Genomic DNA, 16054 nt, shown 5'->3' on the forward strand with positions numbered 1-16054 from the left:
TTATTCACGTTTTTCTTTTGGTCCATGGACAATAGTTCTGTAACAGAAGCTGCACGACTTCCATAGAAGAAAAACACACACATGGAGGATGAGCAGGACAAGCCCGATGACATCCAGACACAAATACTGATACAACGGCATGTCCTGACAATACGACCTCAGATGGGCGCCGCCATATTTGAGCACATGTTCTATCCAGTAAACAGCTTCATCTTTGGGACTTCGTTCCCGGAGCTTGGTGATTTCGGCAGCTTTCTTGATTTTCCGTGAGTAGGAAGAATTCTGGATCACTTCATTGATGTTGAATACCAAATCGTCAACAGTAAACGTTTTCAAATCCATCGCCATACCGAATCCAAAATACCCTAACTTCTTGGCATTATAAGGCTGCTCAGCAAACATGGGAAAACCAATCATGGGAACACCATGCAAGAAAGCCTCGTTCTGACCATAAGCCCCACAATGGGTGATAAACAATTTAGTGTTTGGATGGGCGAGAAGATCAGACTGCGGCATCCAGTCAGTTAACATAATATTCGGAGCAGTGTTAATTTTTTTAGATGTTTTGAAAACATAGTTATACTTTGTCCGAGTAAATGCGTCCAACAGGAGTCGAAAGGTTTTATCCGGGAAAAGTCTAACCTTGCTTCCGAATGATACAATGATCACTGGCTCTTTCTTTCCTTCCACGAACGTCCTATATGGCTCAGGTAAAGGTTTGATATCAGCTGATGATGTTGAACCTACGAACTTCACGCTTGGCAGAGTTGCTTTCGGGTATTCGAAGAGGTTCTTGCACAATTAGCCACAGCCAGCCATTAGCGGTGAGTGTTTCCATGGTGACATAAGGCATCTCGGGTGCGTATATACCCACAGCGTCGGGGTACGAGAAGGGGTCACTGATATAATACATGGAATGCACAATGAAATTAAACATACGATGTCCGAAGTCCATGACCGTTGTAGCGGCTATACCACGGCTTGGATCACTGGCTAGCACCAACGGGGTGCGGCTAGCCTGGGCTTCAAAAAAAGGTACCGTAGAAAATAAATGGTACATCAAGCTTGTAAGCTATAATGGTCAACATTCTTGGTAATGGTGTTGAATCGAATACTATCAAATCCAAATTCAGTTTCTCAATCGCATGAAACAGATTCGTGTCACGTAATATCATGTCACATATTTTCCTGAATTCATCAAAAAGGGGAGGCGTTTTATCTTGCTCAAAGAACCCAGTGATAGTCTTGTCAAATATATCCGCCTCAATGTCATACCCATCCACTGATTTGTATTTCAGTATATTGACTCCCGATACTTGAAGACCTTCCCGATTGGCTAGATATGACGGAAGAGCATTCCAGACCACGTGACCTCGTGCAGCCAGCTCTGCTGCCACGGGCAGACAGCCCCGGATGTGACTGTACTCGGGAAAGAAAAGGAAGAGGATAGAAGCAGCGTCCAGTCTGGCAACGATCACCATCAGCATCAGAGAAGTGACTGTATACGTCTGCCGAGACATATTGGCAGATCTGTTTCCTGTTTCAAAAGAAAATTGGATAAGTGAGTGCATTTTACATTGGATATTAGAGTCAATGCATGACTTCTACCACAAACTGAATCTGCCAAGAAAAGCCAGGGATAATAGCTTGAACTGCGATCCAGAAACAACGGCCATGTACCATACGCTCCCAAATCCCAGGTGTGTCGAATGGGCTTTACGATGCAGTGGATAAATGCATCCTTCTGTGCCACGTGTGCGTGCAATGGATGATTGTACTAGCCACATGAGATGTCGTATTTCAACATGGATACAGAGATATTCAGACACAGAGTTTACAGACTTCCAACCAACCAGTCCTCGTCTTACAGCTCCAGGCACACTAACAACAAGCAGTTTTTAAAGTCTTTTGGTCCTTTCCCACTCATCCGGATAACGCCCTATCCATTGATTCATAACATCGATCGGAATTGTATCAGCATGTGTTTGACGAGTTAATATTGTCCAAAATCGTACTCCCATCAATACAATATGTAAAGTTGTTGTTTGAAAAAGTGTCTAACACGATATGTTATCTACACTTGTCCAATTTATGTCAAGCTCGTCAAAATATGACCAGCTAAGCAGGTTTTGTCCATGAGAATTGTCAACCTAAACACATTGTTATCATTTCATATGCCTTTAAAGAAGGATACGGGAAGCCGGCAGACAGCGGGACGAACACGGACAGAACAGCAGAAAGGAAAGCCAGCTAGTTGTACTGCGAGCATAAAAACACCAGTTCTTTGTACGCCTCTATGCCTGTTGTTGTTTGAGGAGGTGTTACCTAGTGCCAGAGGAGTCCGTAAAATGGATGTGCTACAAGAAAATGCAACACTGCTGATACCGCGATAACAAGAATTCAGTCAGTCACTCTAGTCGCATGTACATAATGAGCAAGCACATTATGAGTTAACTTACTGAACGTAAATAAGTTCATACACTTACTATGGACTTGTTCTTACTGGCTGGGAAAGTTCAGGGCAGCTTGCAACACACGTGATCGGGTTCCCACTGAAATGTGATGGGTACAGAATGAATCGAGCTATAGCGTCTGTCTTGTCGTGTTGTCCACAGACCACACAGACCATATTTAGATCCCGCCGAAGGTATCATTACACAATGACACTTAGAAAGTGGTCAAATGTATATATTGACACCCGCGGGAGCCGTGCCAGTTTACACTTATCAGAGGGGTACACAAAGTCTGCAGTCTAGACTACCAGTTGTCCGACTTCCATTTTTGTGGAAGTCGCGGTGGCTGAGCGGGTTAGGTGATGATTAGGTGCCTGACTCTGAGGATGTGGGTTCGAATCCCGGATGGGACTCAGCCCAACAAAAGTACTAGAATCTGTCCTTTACTACGAAAGTGTGATCCCAGCATTTAAAATTCCTGCCGGCACGGTCTATGTTCATATCGGACGGTCAGATTTCAAAAGTAGCCTGTCCGGTGGTCTGGTAGATGTTTTTTACCCCTAACAGTAAATATTTCATAATATCAGACAGGTTCTCTTTTCGTCAGTTTGAGGTGTTTAAGGTATTATGATAATTATGTTAAACTATTTACAATTGGACAGTTCATTTTGCAATAACCAATCACAACACATGTACTTTCAGTTTACGTAAACTCGGTACATTGCCAGTTAGTGCTATGTTGTTCATTGCGACCCCTATAAACAGTAAAATATTCAGAAACCTAATTATTTTGTTTTTCATTGTTGAAAACCGGACAGGCAAGTTTGTTTTCGGACTGGTATTTTTTCAAAGTTACCACTCCGGCTGTCTGGGTTGGGATTTTGGGAGTTTTAAACACTGATCCCAAATATAACACATGTTACCCACCGAAGGTGTCTGTCAACAGTCACAGATCCGTGAACAACATTCAACAAGGCGGAGAATCAGACCATTTGTGGCTGTGGTTGATGACAAGGAAGGTTTGGATTGCCGACATTTACAATACAGCATTCCTATCTGAGAATGAGACTGACGGTCTGCTGCACGAAGTCTGTCCTCTAAATGTAGCTTTAATGGTTGTTTGTCAACACTGACCTCGTGCAAAGAGTTCGCTCCCCTGATGCCATAACCGTAAGCTTTCGACTCGTATCTTGAAATCATGCAACACTGGCGGATGTACGGAGAGCTCCTGAAACCCCGTGACCATGTCCCAAACAGATGGTTGAAGCACATGAATACCGAGATATACAGTCTCTGAATTCTCCCTGGACTGAAGTTTCAGTCCACCATAAGTTGCACCGTCGTGCTCTCGCCAGTCAGTGAACTTTGACTTTGGACCTGCTTTCCGATACTTGTTATCTGTAACACTGACCTACTTCCTCTGTACATAAGCTTCACTCAGTGAGGCAGTCCCTGTATTACACGCTGCCGACTGATATGACGGCGATGTGGGGATATAGACGTAGTCTGGTACGCGTAGATCGTTGCTTTCAGTCCTCTGTTGTATTTGTCATCCTTGGTTATATCCTGGTGTGGTACAGTTAGTCTGCAGTGTAAACCGTGTCCACTTCCACACTGATAAACGCATCTGCATAGATAGAGGGTAAACCATGTAAAGGATACATGTATATATATTGTTGAAGATGTACCAAGAGATGCCATCGAGCAGAATACGATGACACAGAGAGAAATTCTGTATTTCCTCCTGATATCATTCCTAAGATTACAGTTATAATATACATTCAATTGTAGGTGGCTAATACAATAAAATTGTATATGAATTGTAAATTCCTATATACACATGGCAAAAAGTATCGCACCACCCTTATTTGTTCCTAGTATCAATATGTTTGTTTCATTAACCATAGCAAAGAACTTATTCAAACTTACGATTTGACAATACAGGTTTAAAAAGAACGAAAACCTGTACTCTGTTCAAGAGAAGCAAACATTTTGCGGAGCTGATAACTACATGTATGGTCGTATGACGCTAACAAATGGGGTCATTTTCAAGATTCCAGTATAGAATCCTGTCTAGAATGTCAGTGATGTTCGGTTGTCCATTCAGATTTGGTCTGATCGTCACAAGGTTAAGTTTCCAGTTATATGAGAGGTACCTATGCAATAAGTCAATGAACACCCGCCAAACGACATGTGCTGTAGGATAATATGTTGTGTATATGCGGGGTTTCTGCAGCATCAAACACGAGCTCGGCCGTCAGCCATGAACAAAAGAAATCTGCTTTCGTCCGACCAGAGGACCGTTCCTCATACCATTACATTCCAATGACGTTGAGCTTGACATTAAGGAAGTAGTCCTGCTTTGTGCTCTATGGACAACAAGGTACGTTCTGCAGATTTTGGACCGTTCTTTTGGACAAAGTGGAAGCCACTCGGTTTCTAACGCGCCACTTGACATGAAGGGATGAAGTCTTGTGATTCTGAGAAGGGCTGTATCCTCCCTTGGTCGATCTGAACGCATAAGGTCAGTAACGTCATTAGTTTGCTGATATTGTCTTGCCAATCAGCTGATGACAACCAACATCTCTTGCAGTAGCCCTCAAGAACATGAGTAGTTATTAGTTGACGGGGTTCCATACGTGCTTATCAAAAACGAAATATATTGATTTTCCGAGTTATCGAGCTGTAAGAACAGTTAACTGAAACTGAATATTTGGTACACGTTTTGCTCTAATGCTCGCCTTACATCAATGTTTGGTTCGACTAAGGGTGAAGTCAATTACCCAAACAAGTATAATTATGATATGAATATAAATGGCTGTATGGGGGTTAAAATCATACGTGTTGCGATAGTTAGTTTTTATATTTGTATGCATATACATTTGCAGATTCAGGTAGGTAGGTAGGTGGGTGGGTGGGTGGGTGGGTAGGTAGGTAGGTAGGTAGATGGGTAAGAGATAGTTATGTGGGTGGGTAGATAGGTAGGTAGGTAGGTGGGTAAGAGATAGGTATGTGGGTGGGTAGATAGGTAGGTGGGTAGATGGGTGGGTAGGTGGGTGGGTGAGAGATGGGTATGTGGGTGGGTAGATGGGTAGGTAGGTATATGGGTGGATTGTCGGGTGGGTAGGTAGTGGGTAAGAGATAGGTAGGTAGGTGGGTAGGTAAGGTAGGGGGTAGGTAGGTAAGGTGGGTGGGTGGTAGGGTGGGTAGGTTTTAGATAAGTAGGTAGGTAGGTGGGTAAGAGATAGGTATGTGGGTAGGTAGGTAGGTAGATAGGTAGGTGGGTGGGTAGGTAGGTAGGTAGGTGGGTAAGAGATAGGTAAGTAGGTAGGTAGGTGGGTAAGAGATAGGTATGTGGGTGGATGGGTAGGTAGGTAAGGTGGATGGGTAGGTAGGTAGGTAGGTGGGTAAGAGATAGGTAAGTAGGTAGGTAGGTGGTAAAGAGATAGGTAAGTAGGTAGGTAGGTGGTAAAGAGATAGGTAAGTAGGTAGGTAGGTGGGTAAGAGATGGGTATGTGGGTAGGTAGGTAGGTAGATAGGTAGGTAGGTAAGAGATAGGTAAGTAGGTAGGTGGGTGGGTGAGAGATAGGTATGTGGGTAGGTAGGTAGGTAGGTGGGTAGGTAGGTAGGTAAGGTGGGTGGGTTGGGTAGGTAGGTAAGGTGGGTGGGTTGGGTAGGTAGGTAAGGTGGGTGGGTACGTAGGTGGGTAAGAGATAGGTAAGTAGGTAGGTAGGTGGGTAAGAGATAGGTATGTGGGTAGGTAGGTAGGTAGATAGGTAGGTGGGTAAGAGATAGGTATGTGGGTGGGTAGGTAGGTAAGTAGGTAGGTAGATAGATAGGTGTGTGAGTGACTATGTTTGTAGGTAGGTAGGTAGATAGATAGGTGGGTGAGTGGCTATGTTTTTAGTTAGGTAGATAGGTAGGTAGGTAGGATGTTAGAGTTGGTACAGGTATATGAGGTGAATTTAATACCATAGTTCTTCCCAAGTTTGTTGAGCCAAGTTGTGAGTAAATTCTCTTTCTGCCCCGGGTGAAAATTAGAACGTATCTGTTTCTTCTTCGAAATCATAGGGTGATCTGACACCGACATGTGTCTGCAGCATGGAGGTCGGCAACGTGGTCTCTTGTCCAGGTATGTACCAGGATGCAGGATACAGCCTGATCTGACACCGACATGTGTCTGCAGCATGGAGGTCGGCAACGTGGTCTCTTGTCCAGGTATGTACCAGGATGCAGGATACAGCCTGATCTGACACCGACATGTGTCTGCAGCATGGAGGTCGGCAACGTGGTCTCTTGTCCAGGTATGTACCAGGATGCAGGATACAGCCTGATCTGACACCGACATGTGTCTCCAGCATGGAGGTCGGCAACGTGGTCTCTTGTCCAGGTATGTACCAGGATGCAGGATACAGTCTGATCTGACACCGACATGCGTCTGCAGCATGGAGGTCGGCAACGTGGTCTCTTGTCCAGGTATGTACCAGGATGCAGGATACAGTCTGACCTGACACCGACATGTGTCTCCAGCATGGAGGTCGGCAACGTGGTCTCTTGTCCAGGTTTGTACCAGGGTGCAGGATACAGCCTGATCTGACACCGACATGTGTCTGCAGCATGGAGGTCGGCAACTTGGTCTCTTGTCCAGGTATGTGCCAGGATGCAGGATACAGTCTGATCTGACACCGACATGTGTCTGCAGCATGGAGGTCGGCAACGTGGTCTCTTGTCCAGGTATGTACCAGGATGCAGGATACAGCCTGATTTGACACCGACAAGTGTCTGCAGCATGGAGGTCGGCAACGTGGTCTCTTGTCCAGGTTTGTACCAGGGTGCAGGATACAGTCTGATCTGACACCGACATGTGTCTGCAGCATGGAGGTCGGCAACGGGGTCTCTTGTCCAGGTATGTACCAGGATGCAGGATACAGCCTGATCTGACACCGACATGTGTCTGCAGCATGGAGGTCGGCAACGTGGTGTCTTGTCCAGGTATGTACCAGGATGCAGGATACAGCCTGATTTGACACCGACAAGTGTCTGCAGCATGGAGGTCGGCAACTTGGTCTCTTGTCCAGGTATGTACCAGGGTGCAGGATACAGCCTGATCTGACACCGACATGTGTCTGCAGCATGGAGGTCGGCAACGTGGTCTCTTGTCCAGGTATGTACCAGGATGCAGGATACAGCCTGATCTGACACCGACATGTGTCTGCAGCATGGAGGTCGGCAACGTGGTCTCTTGTCCAGGTATGTACCAGGATGCAGGATACAGCCTCATCTGACACCGACATGTGTTTGCAGCATGGAGGTCGGCAACGTGGTCTCTTGTCCAGGTATGTACCAGGACGCAGGATACAGTCGGATCTGACACCGACATGTGTCTGCAGCATGGAGGTCGGCAACGTGGTCTCTTGTCCAGGTATGTACCAGGATGCAGGATACAGTCAGATCTGACACCGACATGTGTCTGCAGCATGGAGGTCGGCAACGTGGTCTCTTGTCCAGGTATGTACCAGGATGCAGGATACAGCCTGATCTGACACCGACATGTGTCTCCAGCATGGAGGTCGGCAACGGGGTCTCTTGTCCAGGTATGTACCAGGATGCAGGATACAGCCTGATCTGACACCGACATGTGTCTCCAGCATGGAGGTCGGCAACGTGGTCTCTTGTCCAGGTATGTACAAGGATGCAGGATACAGCCTGATCTGACACCGACATGTGTCTGCAGCATGGAGGTCGGCAACGTGGTCTCTTGTCCAGGTATGTACCAGGATGCAGGATACAGCCTCACCTGACACCGACATGTGTCTGCAGCATGGAGGTCGGCAACGTGGTCTCTGGTCCAGGTATGTACCAGGATGCAGGATACAGCCTGATCTGACACCGACATGTGTCTGCAGCATGGAGGTCGGCAACGTGGTCTCTTGTCCAGGTATGTACAAGGATGCAGGATACAGCCTGATCTGACACCGACATGTGTCTGCAGCATGGAGGTCGGCAACGTGGTCTCTTGTCCAGGTATGTACCAGGATGCAGGATACAGCCTGATCTGACACCGACATGTGTCTGCAGCATGGAGGTCGGCAACGGGGTCTCTTGTCCAGGTATGTACCAGGATGCAGGATACAGCCTGATCTGACACCGACAAGTGTCTGCAGCATGGAGGTCGGCAACGTGGTCTCTTGTCCAGGTATGTACCAGGATGCAGGATACAGCCTGATTTGACACCGACAAGTGTCTGCAGCATGGAGGTCGGCAACTTGGTCTCTTGTCCAGGTATGTACCAGGGTGCAGGATACAGCCTGATCTGACACCGACATGTGTCTGCAGCATGGAGGTCGGCAACGTGGTCTCTTGTCCAGGTATGTACCAGGATGCAGGATACAGCCTGATCTGACACCGACATGTGTCTGCAGCATGGAGGTCGGCAACGTGGTCTCTTGTCCAGGTATGTACCAGGATGCAGGATACAGCCTGATCTGACACCGACATGTGTTTGCAGCATGGAGGTCGGCAACGTGGTCTCTTGTCCAGGTATGTACCAGGACGCAGGATACAGTCGGATCTGACACCGACATGTGTCTGCAGCATTCACCGACATGTGTCTGCAGCATTGAGGTCGGCAACGTGGTCTCTTGTCCAGGTATGTACCAGGATGCAGGATACAGTCAGATCTGACACCGACATGTGTCTGCAGCATGGAGGTCGGCAACGTGGTCTCTTGTCCAGGTATGTACCAGGATGCAGGATACAGCCTGATCTGACACCGACATGTGTCTCCAGCATGGAGGTCGGCAACGTGGTCTCTTGTCCAGGTATGTACCAGGATGCAGGATACAGCCTGATCTGACACCGACATGTGTCTCCAGCATGGAGGTCGGCAACGTGGTCTCTTGTCCAGGTATGTACAAGGATGCAGGATACAGCCTGATCTGACACCGACATGTGTCTGCAGCATGGAGGTCGGCAACGTGGTCTCTTGTCCAGGTATGTACCAGGATGCAGGATACAGCCTCACCTGACACCGACATGTGTCTGCAGCATGGAGGTCGGCAACGTGGTCTCTGGTCCAGGTATGTACCAGGATGCAGGATACAGCCTGATCTGACACCGACATGTGTCTGCAGCATGGAGGTCGGCAACGTGGTCTCTTGTCCAGGTATGTACAAGGATGCAGGATACAGCCTGATCTGACACCGACATGTGTCTGCAGCATGGAGGTCGGCAACGTGGTCTCTTGTCCAGGTATGTACCAGGATGCAGGATACAGCCTGATCTGACACCGACATGTGTCTGCAGCATGGAGGTCGGCAACGTGGTCTCTTGTCCAGGTATGTACCAGGATGCAGGATACAGTCTGATCTGACACCGACATGTGTCTGCAGCATGGAGGTCGGCAACGTGGTCTCTTGTCCAGGTATGTACCAGGATGTAGGATACAGCCTGACCTGACACCGACATGTGTCTGCAGCATGGAGGTCGGCAACGTGGTCTCTTGTCCATGTATGTACCAGGATGCAGGATACAGCCTGATCTGACACCGACATGTGTCTCCAGCATGGAGGTCGGCAACGTGGTCTCTTGTCCAGGTATGTACCAGGATGTAGGATACAGCCATTGATGTCCTTTGATCTACATGTATAAGATATGGATTGGGGGGAGAGGTCACAAATTGTGTGTGGGTGTCCATAAGATATTACTGTTCTATCTGGCTTATAAGGAAAGAGAGTAGGGAGATTTTGCAAACAAATGTTTGTATTAAGGTCACCGAGGCTGATGGTAAATAGCACCGAAAAAAACCTTTCTACTTCCATAAGAAATATCTGCTAAAAGCAGAGTCGATTGTATAGTTACGGCTATATAATGAACATGTGTTTGTAACGTCACACACACCAATATCACTGCTGTATGACGCGGTCTGTCAACAAGTCTGGCCCAGACAAACCATTTAATTACATCATGATATACTATGACAGAGTATGTGTTTATGAATATCGTATCAAATAGGGATGACTGGTTTCAGCACGACAGTGCAACTTGTTATGGCAGATCCCGCGCCTCCTGAAACTTAAAACTTCACAGTCTGTATATCTTGGTATCCATGGGCTGCAACCATGTGTTGGGGACATTGGTCATGGTGTTTCAGGACTTCTCCGTACATACGCCAGTAGGTGTCCATGGCCTACCGTTATGGCATTAGGGGAGACAACTCTTTGCACGAGGTAAGTGTTCACAGGTACAAGAAAAAACTGTTTGAGAGGCATTCTAGAAGTTGCAAGTAATGACAAGTCTTTGTGGATGATCAACTTTTGTATTGTACAATGGCGACATACCGGTATAGATACTTATACCGTTTTCAAGCAGTATACGTAACTATACCGAAATGTTGCCATTGTACAATACAGAAGTTGATCATCTACAAAGACTTGTGATTCTTGGTATAAGAATAGAAGCGACAAAACCCTTTTCCACATTCATACAAAATCTCTGCTAAAAGAAAAAGTCGATTGTACAATTGTGACTATATCAAGAGTATACATGTATATTTGTTTCAGCAGTATTACAGCTGTACCATGTTGTTTGTAAACAAATCGAGTCTGGACCAGACAATCCAGTGATCCAATGCATGTGATACGATGACAGAGCATGTATGAATCACTATGAAATAGTGATGATACCAGGTTTTCGATGAAAGGGCAAATGTGCCCTGCCCTGCCGTGAGCACGCGTCAGAAACAAATGAAAAGTCTTGTCAACTGTTCACCTGAAATAATTCGAGAAAGTAGGGTAGAAAATAGGGAATTGCATAGGACATCATTTTTGTCACTGATTCATCAAATGTATAACTTTTCTCAAGATGTTTACCATGAAACGTTTCTCAAGCTTTACTAAGGCCTTGAAAGTTGTAACCTTGATCGAACAACTTCTGAGCAAGAGTGGTATGACGCACTCTGACATTTTGGTAAAAAAAGCATTCTCGAGTGTACCTAAAAAGTTGCTCCACATGAAAGGAATGTTGACCATTGAAAAGATTTCCTCTTTATTCATACATAAATTTGGAGAGTTTTTGTCACTCTGATTCTCCATGCATAAATCTAAATATGAAACATTTGTGGCGCTCTCACGCCTTAATTTCAGGTTTAGGTGGGTAAATCAGTAGAAGGAATCGGCTATGTGATGGTAACTGAACGATATCAGATCATCGATATACCTGAAGCTTACTTCTTGGCCAAATTACCTGGTTTTACATGAACTTCTAAAAAAGTTCAAAAGTACGATCTCTGAGTGAATGTATGAAGACTGGTCACTTTCCGTGGAAGCTTGAATGAAGTAGAACTATAAATAGAAAAGTAGCAGACGCAGAAGATGACGCAAACTGGCAAATGAAGAACTGGCAAACAACGCCCACTCAGACACCAGAAATGAGCCGTTTTGCCAACAATCACGGTGCTCTAGCCCCACAGAGACTGTAGACTCAACCAGACCTGAGTACAGTCTAGTTAAACTTGGTGTATTACCTGTTGTAGGTGGGATGTGCCTACTCTGTGACACCGAGTGTGATGATATCGTGAAACACCAACTCTTAAACTGCTGCAGTTTATTATCTAAGTTTAATGCACTTAGTGAACGTTTGTTTGACAATATGACCATTGAAAGCCATATGCAATGCAACGATTGTGATGATAATGAACTCAAGATTACCACCCTTCTAGGTGGAATCACACCACTCATTGAAAACATGTCACTGAATGAGTGGGCTGTATTTATTGACATTGCATCACCTCCTGGGACTTCACAGCCCTGCTGTATCTGTGAAGCTGAGACTTTGTCAGAGACTATGTTTGAATACGTAAATGTGTTTAATATTACAATATGAGATGCTTTCATATATGTACTATTCATCTCAATTGGACAAAATAAAGGTCATTCATTTACATGTATTCATTTATTCATTTATTCATTTATTCATTCATTCATCTTCATCTCAGTCTCCATCTCAATCATTCACGTTTTGCTTTTGGCATCTGAGCTATTCTTCTACAAACTGAGCAACATGACTTCCATAGACATTATTCACGTTTTTGTTTTCGCTGTTTACTGGCTTTCCTCAAGCAATAGCGCCACGACTTCCATATAAGGAAAACACACACATGGAGGATGAGCAGGACAAGCCCGATGACGTCCAGACACAAATACTGATACAACGACATGTCCTGACAATACGACCTCAGATGGGCGCCGCCATATTTGAGCACATGTTCTATCCAGTAAACAGCTTCATCTTTGGGACTTCTTTCTCGGAGCTTGGTGATTTCGGCAGCTTTCTTGATTTTCTGTGAGTAGGAAGAATTCTGAATCACCTCATTGATGTTTGACACCAAATCATCAACAGCAAACGTTTTCAAATCCATTTCCAAACCGAATCCAAAGTAACCTAACTTCTTGGCATTATAAGGCTGCTCAGCAAACATGGGAAAACCAATCATCGGAACACCTTGCAAGAAAGCCTCGTTCTGACCATTAGCCCCACAGTGGGTTATGAAAAGTTTTGTGTTCGGATGGGCGAGAAGATCCGACTGTGGCATCCAGTCGGTTAACAAAATGTTAGGTCCCAAGTTTACTTTCTTTTCCGTTTTGAAAATATATTTATAGTTGGTTTTAGAAAATGCCGTCAGTAGCTTCTTGGACATCGTGTCTGGAAGACTTTTCACAATACTTCCGAAAGAAACAATGACCACACCCTCCTTCGCTCCGTCCATGAACTTCTTATATTTGTCAGGGAGAGGCTTCGGTGTCACTGCGGACAGAGACCCAATCTGCTTCACATTGGGGAGAAAGGCGCTGTTGTAGTTTATTAACGGTTCCTGGTCAATTAGCCAAAGCCAGGCCTTGGCTGTCAGAGATTCCATAGAGATGTAGGGCCTTTCTGGAGCGTAAGTTGCGACACATCCATAGAGGGAGAAGGGGTCGTATACCCACACATGCATGGTAACAAGGATCACATTTGCAACACGTGTCCAAAAATCCATGTTTTCTGTCCATGCGAAAATTGGATACGGAAGAGCAGAGGGGACAAAGGGCGTCCGACTAGCATGGGGTTCGAACCCAGCTCCCATGAAGGCAAACGGAACGTCAAGCTTATATGCAATTATGGCCAGCATCCTTCCAGGAGGTAGGATATCAAATAAAATAAAATCGAAATGTAGCTCTGACAGAGTTTTAAATAGCTTCTCGTCCTTCAGTATGAGATCAGACACGTGGATCACTTCCTCGAACGGATCCTGTGCGTTGGTATTGTTTAAGTAATCGTTCACAACACGATCCAGTAGCTTTTCTTCAATGTTGAAGTCATCTACCGACTCATATTTCAGAATATTGACGCCCGGTAACTGCATACCCCTGTGATTGGCCAGTCTAGTTGGAACAGCATTCCATACCACGTGACCACGTGAAGCCAGCTCTATGGCCACGTTCAGAGAACCCCTCATGTGACTGTATATCGGGAAAAACAGGAACAATATATTGGCGGCTTCCAGGTTCGACACGCAGACCAGAAACAGAAGGAGACTTCCGGTTCCGGGTCCCATCACGATGTCGAGGCTATCTGCAAGGAATAAGAAAAGACAATGAGTGAGTAGGTTCTCAGGGGTCACTGCTTCCACTGTCCAGGACAGTTATATCCGCATTTCTATATCATTTGTCCGGACTTTTCTCTTGTTTGTAAAGGATTAGATTCTTTCTGAAATCAGAACAGACTGGCGTTATGCAAGCCTTTCGGTGCGTTATATATTAATATATATATTGTTTTTCATAATTAGATAATTATATACTACTAATGGGGTTCAGGACTGTTCCCTTGTATGTCAGTGTAACCGAATCGCTAGCTCTCCGCAGTGCTTCAATGACTGTGGCTATGTAGCCAATGCAAACACGGGTTTGTTGCAGACAATACAACAGTTAATCGGGGCTAATGTGAAACCCACGACCACCTTCCTGGCTTAACTAAGGGACACAACTCTGTGCCTTGATGACTGCAGCATCCGTGACCGAACAGGTGAACCTGTACACCTTTGTACATGAATATCATGTCACCACACATGGCACTGAAAACATAACTAAATATATCATCCGCCAGGTGTCGCTTCACATCTGTCGAGGGACGAGCGACGCCTGGTGGCACTGTGGCGGCGCTAATCAGTATACAGTGGGACATGGAAGTTGCAAGGTCAAGGAGAATGTATGTGATAACACGTAAGGGGAATGAATATGATAACTCATAACTCATAACTCAGAATGAAGTTCTCCAAACCTGACTTTGACATTCGTCCGTCCAGAGGACCTTTAATCCCCTGACCTCAAATTCCAATGGCATCGAGATTGATACCAGGCTAGTCAAGCTACTTCGTGCTCTTGCTCTCTGCCCGGTCAATTTTAGCTGATTTCCTTCTGATGGGCAAACGACGATGGGGAAGCCACTTTGTTTTTAATACGCCACTTGACATGAACGGATGGTCTTGTGATTCTGAGAAGGGTCATATCCTCCCTGGGAGGTGGGGCGGTGGGGTAGCCTGGTGGTTAAAGCGTCCGCTCGGCACGCCGAAGTCCCGGGTTCGAATCCCCACATTGGCACAATCTGTGAAGCCCATTTCTGGTGTCCCCCGCCGTGATATTGCTGGAATATTGCTCAAAGCGGCGTAAAACCATACTCATTCACTCACGCCATTAGGTAGCTGGTGTTTTCTGGCCAGTCGGCTGATAGTCGATGGATCACTATGTTGCAATAGGCCTCAGTGACATGTTAGCATTCCGCATACCAACATATTTTATATTTGGGACTACAATTTTTTTAGTGAAGTACAGATTCTAGTACTTTTGTTGGGTTGGATCCCATCCGGGATTCGAACCCACACCGTCAGAGTCAGCAACTTAATCACACAATGTCAGTCACCTTACCCGCTCAGCCACCACGGGGTATTGACGCATGTTGTAGTAGCTCGGGGTATACATAGCTATACCACAGTGTTATATCCAAATAGACAAGTGACAACGAATATCTTTGATCGGTATGCTATATAGCTATGTATACCCCTAGTTACGTTAATATGCGTCAATACACCTTCAATTCGTCGGATATCCTAAAACAAATAACCTGGTTGATATTCATCTGATAGGGTATATATTAACATAATGTCAATACACCTTCAGTTCGTCGGACATCCTAAAACAAATAACCTGGTTGATATACATATGATAGGGTATATATTAACATAATGTCAATACACCTTCAGTTCGTCGAGCATCCTAAAACAAATAACCTGGTTGATATACATATGATAGGGTATATATTAACATAATGTCAATACACCTTCAGTTCGTCGGACATCCTAAAACAAATAACCTGACTGATATACATCTGATAGGGTATATATTAACATAATGTCAATACACCTTCAGTTCGTCGGACATCCTAAAACAAATAACCTGGCTGATATACATCTGATAGGGTATATATTAACATAATGTCAATACACCTTCAGTTCGTCGGACATCCTAAAACAAATAACCTGGTTGATATACATATGATAGGGTATATAT

At 45.3% G+C, this 16054-nt stretch overlaps 2 protein-coding genes across 2 annotated transcripts in view; both read right to left on the reverse strand.

Annotated features, from left to right (window-relative positions):
* The window catches only part of LOC124254162 (UDP-glucuronosyltransferase 2A2-like), an 18427-nt gene continuing 2373 nt past the window's right edge, over positions 1–16054 (reverse strand). The window contains 4 exon segments of the mRNA XM_046688035.1: positions 1–795; positions 797–1033; positions 1035–1537; positions 2487–2552. Of these exon segments, the coding sequence (XP_046543991.1) occupies positions 1–795; positions 797–1033; positions 1035–1520 (1518 nt within the window). The 5' untranslated portion in view covers positions 1521–1537; positions 2487–2552.
* Positions 12051–16054, reverse strand: part of LOC124254171 (UDP-glucuronosyltransferase 2A1-like) — a 15982-nt gene continuing 11978 nt past the window's right edge. The window contains exon 2 of the mRNA XM_046688042.1: positions 12051–14063. Coding sequence (XP_046543998.1) covers positions 12529–14046 — 1518 coding nt within the window. The 5' untranslated portion in view covers positions 14047–14063 and the 3' untranslated portion in view covers positions 12051–12528. The remainder of the gene's footprint in view (positions 14064–16054) is intronic.

Source organism: Haliotis rubra, unplaced genomic scaffold (genome assembly GCF_003918875.1).
Source record: "Haliotis rubra isolate DU_JTF1 unplaced genomic scaffold, ASM391887v1 Scf567, whole genome shotgun sequence".
Taxonomy (NCBI): domain Eukaryota; kingdom Metazoa; phylum Mollusca; class Gastropoda; order Lepetellida; family Haliotidae; genus Haliotis; species Haliotis rubra.